General features: G+C 37.2%; 1 protein-coding gene across 1 annotated transcript in view; it reads left to right on the top strand.

The window, feature by feature from the left end:
* LOC107665529 (follistatin-related protein 5-like) overlaps positions 1 to 7,863 on the top strand; it is a gene marked incomplete at its 3' end in the record, with an annotated part of 117,378 nt that overhangs the window by 83,552 nt on the left and 25,963 nt on the right. The window contains exons 7-8 of the mRNA XM_016456443.1: positions 982 to 1,148; positions 6,720 to 6,840. Of these exons, the coding sequence (XP_016311929.1) occupies positions 982 to 1,148; positions 6,720 to 6,840 (288 nt within the window). The remainder of the gene's footprint in view (positions 1 to 981; positions 1,149 to 6,719; positions 6,841 to 7,863) is intronic.

Raw genomic sequence — 7,863 nt, 5'->3', positions numbered from 1 at the left:
GTGCTATAATCAGGTCCCCGGTGCATCTACCAACCAAGGAAAGGTGAAAAAGATTAACCCAGTATCTTTGTTTTGTTAAGCCTGTTTTTCTGCAAGCATCTGAAAAAAACAAGCGCGTCTGATTTCGCTCCCCTAGTGACGTTGGAAAGGGATCTCCACGGCGACGTCATTTTGATTTCGCAAGCGACAACAGTGTACCAGCTCTAATGCCATGGAGAAAGTTTGAGCAAAACATGCTAACTGTTCTGCCTTTGGCTGCACAGACGATCACAGAACACTATTTAGAGTCCCAGCCTCAGAGCAGACAAGAGATCAGTGGATTTAATTATTTATTTAGGCCTACTGTATATTGCTGCTGCCACACTGATCTAAAATAAACATGCAATTTATTTCCCAGCTGTTTACCTTCATAGACTGACTGTTTTTGTAACTCGTGTGTTTTTAATATAAACTTGTGTGTGAATGAGAAGTTAGTTTAGTACTCACATGCTGTGACAGCCGCTTTCTGTCTGTGTGCTTCGAATGTGTGCACTCAGAAAACCGTATATCAGAAGTTTAAACTAATATGGTTTAAAACCACTGATCTATTATAGATCAGTGTTTAAAACGCGTGATTTCAGCACAATAAACATGATAATGAGAACCAAAACAGATGTTTTTAGTAGGTATGAGCTGCTCTATTCTGGAATACTTATATTACATATTATAAAAAGGGGCATAATATGTCTCCTTTAATGAAGTGCTAGGTGTCACATGAAGTGATATTCACACCAGTAATGTGGCATCTAAGAACGGTTTGATGTTTTCACTAGAAATCACATGTAGTCAAAGTAGCTGGTGCACTGTTGAAATCTCAAATAATTTTCTGTGAACAGAAGTGAGCTAGAAATTGATGTTAATAGCTGATGTGGACTCCTAGTGAACAAACTTACTGGGAAGAAAGCTGATATGAAACCACTCTTTCTCTCTGTTGTTTCTCAGAGGTCTATCAGCTCAGCCTTCCTGAAGACCAGAAGCTGAGCGTCACCACGGTAACGGTGGGTCAGGGCGCCGTGCTCATGTGTGCCATCACAGGAGACCAGCGTCCGCCAATCATCTGGAGACGCAACAACCATGCTCTCAACATGCTGGAGCTGGAGGAAATTAACGTGAGTAACGCACCTCTTTCACCTTATTTTGTCACTATCACACTCTGCTTTTACCCGGATGAGTGTGTGTATGTACAAGGCATCTGGAAAGCGTTTCAATCAGCGACATTTTTAAAACTGTTGAAAGCAAGTGGCGACACTTTCAATCCAATAAATTGACACACAAGTGCAAACGCTTGTTTTGAAATGATATGACATGGTGTGGGTTCATTCAATGTTTAATCTAATTCACTTCATCTCTTAATGTGCTTTCCACTCGATTTAGCTTTTGGAGTAAAATATTCAACAAAGACATCAAGGCCAGGTGGGATTTCCAAAAGGAACCCATAAATAAGACAATAAGAGCTCAAATGAAAGTCTCCAAAGTCTCTGAGATTTCAAATGTTTCACAGTTGTGCCACGCTCCAGCTATAATATATATTTATTACAGTAACCTTAACCAACCCAGGCTGATGGAATCTGGCCCCGTGATACCAAATTGAGATATGAGTGATGTTTTAAATGTTCACGCTGTAATGCAACATCACTCAACACGGCCACAACTCAGTAGAAAACACATTAGTGTAAATGAGGATTGAGAGAGAAGATACTCAAGAGAAACTAAATGGGTTTGGCAGTCTTTTATGATGCTTGATTGAGCCAATATGAAATGAAGTCATTTAAGAGGAAAAGAACAGTTAACAAAAGAATTAAACAGAAGTACTTAAATAAATGAAAGCAGCATAGAGAATATTGTATGTTTCTCTGGGGATATGCTGCAGGGAAGAAACTGAGACTGTCTTAACATAAATGAATACAATTTCATTAAAGTGTTATATATTTATGTATATAAGTTTGTGAGTTTGCAGAAATGTTGTATTCTCAAAACACTGCTGTTTATCTTAACAATATATTATCATGAACATTTCCATTGTCATTTATTTTATTTTATTTTCTATTTTTATTATCATTATTGTTGTATTATTTATTTATGGCATATAATATAGAGTAAAGCTGTTCACTTTTCATTACGTTACAGTATACTTTTATTTCTATTGAGAGTGTATAATTTGACCAGCCGAAAGCTTGGCTCACTGGGGTATTCATCAGTTGAGTCAACACTGACCTCTGTGTCATCCTTAATACATTAAAAGTTTATGAGGCCTTTAAATGAGGAAGGAGTCTGTGGCTGCCAAGATCCATCTTTAGAACCTTCACCCTGCACTCCCTACCACAATATCAGCCAGACGGGACATGCACACTCACACAAGATGGTAGCATCTAAATGAATAATCTAAAGACTCAGAGGAAAGCTTGTTTAAATGTCAGCAGCTCTACAAGCCACAGACAATCCTTTAGGACAGCAGAGTTGCCTGACCTAAACCAGAAAAACATTAATGTACCTTTAAGGTATCTTTCATTCCCAGAGCACTTAATGTCACCATGTCTGTCATGTCAAGCCATGTTGCATGCACATTTAATTTTTTTATTTTATTTTATTTTTTAGTTTAGTTTACTATTTATCAATGTATAGTTGGGGTAATATTGTTAAGCTCAGTGAATTTCATTTTTTTGTATTATAAATAAAATTGTATTTCATTCTTTATTCTTTATTTCTGCATGCATGTTTTTCTTTCTTGTGTCTACTTTTCAGTCTGCTGTCAGAGGCAACCTCATAAATCCAAGTATAGTTAAAGGTAATTTTGTTAAGTTTAGTGAATCCCGTCGACATGTAAGGAAGCGTCTTTCGCACATTAATGTGCTGAAAATGAGGGAACTTGCTGAGCGTTGCGTCATGGGATGCAACTGAGACCACCGTACGGCCATTATTATGAACTGCTCCCTGAATACATAAAACAAAAGAAGAGGATTTAGAGACTAAAGTAGAAATTGTGGGTAAAACTTTATTAAGGATCAGCAGGAAGAATCGTTTGAGCTAGCATATGGTTTTACAGCGTAATCTTCCAGATTGTATATTTCCCTTTTAACATTAATCAAAAAGATGAATGATAAAATAGAAAAACTAGATGTCTGATATTTAGAAAGTGACAATTGTTTCATGTACAGCAGAAATCCGATATCCAGCAGTTAACTATGTTTGCATGTTGACATTTTCACTTTTGCACTTAAAATTATATTTGACACTGAAATGTTGTTGTTTGGATTGATTTCCGTTCTGCAGATCCCCTCTCAGGTAGGTTCGTGTTTTTGGGTCTGCATGCCTTTAAGCTACTACAGTCAGAAAACCATGAAGCTAATCAGTTCTAACACCACAATTAACCCTCGGTGACTCACAAATCTGAAGACCAGGTTAAGGTGCCTGCACTATTGAGCTGGTTCTGAGTCAAGGGAAATAAAGGAGCTGGTGGTTTGCACTCTTCAGTGCTTCTTCAAGACATCCTATTTCTCTGTTCATTTACCGTGAGGGTTATGATGCCATATCCTGGCCTTATATTTTGCAGTGGTTTACCGTATATGATATGCCTTATATAATATACTGTAGTGTAAACCAGTGTTGGGGAAATACTTTGAAACTGACAGATTTAAACTAAATACAGCTGTATTAGGTTATAAATTATAATAATCATAATATAGAAATGGCAACATTTAACTGAATATAAAGCTGTAAAATGTCACACAGGGAACATTTTACAGCTTTTTTATCAGTTCAAATTAATCATCTGAATTAACTGGTTGCCATAAATGAATCACACTTCCCAACAGAACTTGAGAGAGAGTTATTTTGGAGAGTCATTTTGTTTGGTTTTAAAGTATGCATAATGTAATGTCACTGTAGCGATAGAGGCGCCGTGACAACGAAGTGGGGATCCAATAGCAGGCTTTATTAAAAAGAGCATAGTCAGGACAGGCAGGGTGAGATACCAGCAAACAATAACATCCAAGGCACAGACTAGTGATGTGTCGTTCGCGAACGAGCCGGCTCTAAGAGCCGATTCTTTGTAGCGAACGAGAAGAGCCGACTCCCGTTGGGGAGAGCCAAATCTTCAACTGGAGCCTTCTATTTTAGGCCAATTTAGCAATTGTGAATGGTTTGTGTGTGTTGGTAAGCAATTTTTTATTTAGTGTTATAAAAAAAAAAAAAAAGCCTTATTTTTATGCATTTTTTTCGTTACAAGAAAAAATAAAATACACATGGGGCTAATCACATTGGAGGACAGACTAGGATCATACCATTATGTGAAGGAATGGGGACACAAGCTCCGAAGATAACGAGTGTAGTGGTACAGGCCAGGTACACAGAGCGACAGAGAGAGGTGGGGGATCCTGATTTAAATGCAAGCGCGTTGGTTAAGGTAGGAAGACACTGCAATTTGTTGCAACATCGGTCCCCTCAGAGAGAGTCTTCTCAAAAACAGGACAAATAATCACAGAGAGGAGAAATCACATCAGCACATCCAAGCTGAGGCATCTGATATTTCTGAATGCGAACCTGCACTAAAGACTAAAGTGTTATTATTAAAGTTTTTTTAAAATGTTAAATAATAGTATCTGTGTATTTTTTTTTTGTAACGAAAAAAAATGCATAAAAATAAGGCTTTTATGAAAACACTGAATAAAAAATTGCTTACCAACACACAAACCATTCATAATTGCTAAATTGGGCTAAAATAGAAGGGTCAGAGTGATACTAAATAAAGAGCCATTTGGGAGCCGTAAGAGCCGGCTCTTCTAAGGAAGCTGAGCCAAAAGAGCCGAATCTTTGAAAAGAGCTGAACTTCCCATCACTAGCACAGACAAAAGAGTAATCCAACAAGACAGGCAATGATCAGGGCAGGCAGCAGTCAATCAAAACAAGATAACAGTCCAAGGATCAAAACATGAGAAAGGCAAAACTTAGGAACATGGAAACTAGGAAGCACAGAAGGGCTAAACATTCAATCACCAGCAATGTGAGCATGTGTGTGTGTTGTTCTTATAGTGTGAGATGGATGAGGTGATGAGAGACAGGTGATTGCAACTGATGATGAGTCCGGGCAAAGGATTATGGGAAATGGAGTCCGGGGTGAAGTGGCAAGAGTCTGGAATGGAGTGCCCTCTAGCGAAGCTCACGGGCACTCCAGCTAGAGATCGTGACAGTCACATTAAAACCAGTAATGTGCCATCATTCTACATTAGCACTCATTAGAAAACTGAGGTACTGTCTTGCTACTAAAAAAGTGTAATTTAGTAGCATCACTACTTAATGTTTAATTCTCCCAATAACTACTCCCATTCACTATGGCTTTGTGTGCATACATGTGAGTGTCCAAGTTTTTTCAGTCATACTGCATCTATCTGGCTTTATCTGGATTCTGCAGCCTAATCAAATCAAAATGAACATATTTAATCAGAACCGGCTGAATCGTCCTTGAAGGAATACTTGTGCATTCCTGGGCATCAGGATGTCAGGAAAGGCCAGTTGACCTTGTAAAAATAATGGCGTTTGAATTCATTAGCTTCGTGTTTGGACATTGATGATGTTTCTCTTCAGCCTTTGTTGTCTCTGATACTGCGTGTTGCTCTATGCACTGATTCTTCTGTTTTCTATTATTATCATTAGACTTTTAAATGACTGGTGCGATCTGATTTTATTTCATATTCAGAGGCTCCTCTGTTTTGCCTCTTTATAAAATGCTCTTTTTCTGTTCTGCTGTTTTCACTTATTAATAATCAAGGTTGTGGCCTGTAGTGAGCAGAGTTTCACATCCTTACCCGTGCATACTAACACACATTGATTGTGCTGTTAGAACTATGTGGCTATGTAGAAACAGTAGTTTTATTGTCTACTTAATTCTTTTATCTGGCATAATAATGTAATGTCTTTGAATTATATTCATTTGTGGGCTTTTCATAGCAACTAATAATTCAGTTGGCAGCCCAAATTATTTGCATATTTTCTGTATGTAATTCATTTATCGGTTGGGAGACCTAATTTCCATTTTCAGTTACATATTCTCTAACTTCTGCATAAACTGGGGCTCAATTTTCTCTTGCTCCCATTTTAAAGAGAGAAAAAAGAAAAAAAGAAAAGAAAGACAATTATATCATTTATTCACTCTCGTGTCATTTAAAACCTTGCAGAACACAAAGATTTTTTTTTCTATACAATGAAAGTCAGTGAAAGTCGGTTTCATTGTTTAGACAAAAACAATTCTTCATTTTTGTCTGGACTGTACCTTTAAATTTGCTGTTTTCTCAAAAACATTGTGTGGAGAATAAATGGTGTGTATAGAGCTGTAATGACGGCCTGCAGCAGAACTGATGCAAATGTCTGCTGCAATCTGCTCCTATTGATTACCCTGTTTTTTAACTGTCCTCATTCTCCTTTTCTTTCTCGTTTAGTCCTTCTGTGTTTTCTTTTCACTGTCACAGAGTTTCACCGCAAGCTGCTCTCTTTTCTCTCTGCAGTCCAGTATCTGAATGCTTGATTGCACTTCCACATTTTTATTTGCAGATTTATGCATTCAAACTAACGTTGATTATAGGAGTACACTCTGACATTTCAAGCTCTGGGCTGTTGTTTGCACTTGTGTGTCGTAATCTTTCACTCTGTAAGGTCACGGTGATGGTAGTTTTGTGTATTTTTAACAGGATTTCGGAGATGATGGATCACTGTACATTACCAAGGTGACCACTACGCACATTGGCAACTACACCTGCCATGCAGACGGCTACGAGCAGCTTTTCCAAACACACACCCTGCAGGTTACTGGTATGTAATGTACAACACATTCACTTGCAAAATTGACCAGTCACGGTCAAGTTTTCCAGAGAGCTGTATAATAATAATAATCCGTTAGATTTAAAGAAACAATGAATGGAATCTAAAATGAAACATGCACTGTACTGCTCGCTCAATATTTATGTTCACTGCAAGCACAGTGATAGTGAGTTTAAGTACAACTTGACAAGATAATAATAATAATTATTATAATTTTTAAAAGGTTTTTTTTTTTAAGTACTATAAGGATTGACGCACATGCTTTTTTTCATAATTTCATTCCAGCTATGGTGTTACTCTCTTCTGCAAAGGGTCTTTTAGCATCTTCCTGGTCCTCTGTGATCAAAATACAAGTTTTTCATCATTCCTTAAACTCCTGCTACCTTTTCCCTTGACGTTTCTCGTTGACAGATGAAACACGGAGCAATCAAATGCCCCTAAATGATAACATCACATTTTAATTGGATAAAAAAACAATTGAACTTGCCTTCGGAGTTGTTGCCTAGCAATTAATCGTGGTCAGAGCTGGGAGGAAATGGGAAATTAATTAGTAGATGACACATGTTCCCTTTCTATGTCTTAAGTCACAAGGGTACTAATGCTCCCCCTTACTTAATTATGCTTCCTCCTGATGACCGAGAGCATTGGAATATTTTTTGGTCTTATATTCTCTCAGTCCTTAGTTAGTTTGCTGATGTTTTTTTTTTCTATTATTGCATTTGTGTAGTTTAATTTAAGCTGAAACATTTACATTTCTCTTTAGCAGACAAACAATGTTTAATTAATTTCCTGCACGGCACACGGAAATGACTGTCAACCTTTTGGCTTTCAATTCAATTTAAATTTTCAAAGTTGTCCTTAGTGCCTTTTTATTTATAATGACAATGAAATTATGTTGCTTTGTTTTCCAGGCAGGGTTTTGCTTGACAGACTAAAAAAAAAAAACATTAATAACCCTCTCTGTGATGTATGTACTGTATATATATATATATATATATATTATTATTTTTTGTG

The sequence above is a fragment of the Sinocyclocheilus anshuiensis genome, unplaced genomic scaffold (assembly GCF_001515605.1).
Source record: "Sinocyclocheilus anshuiensis isolate Anshui unplaced genomic scaffold, SAMN03320099.WGS_v1.1 scaffold607, whole genome shotgun sequence".
NCBI lineage: Eukaryota > Metazoa > Chordata > Actinopteri > Cypriniformes > Cyprinidae > Sinocyclocheilus > Sinocyclocheilus anshuiensis.
This window is presented reverse-complemented; position numbering and strand designations above follow the sequence as displayed.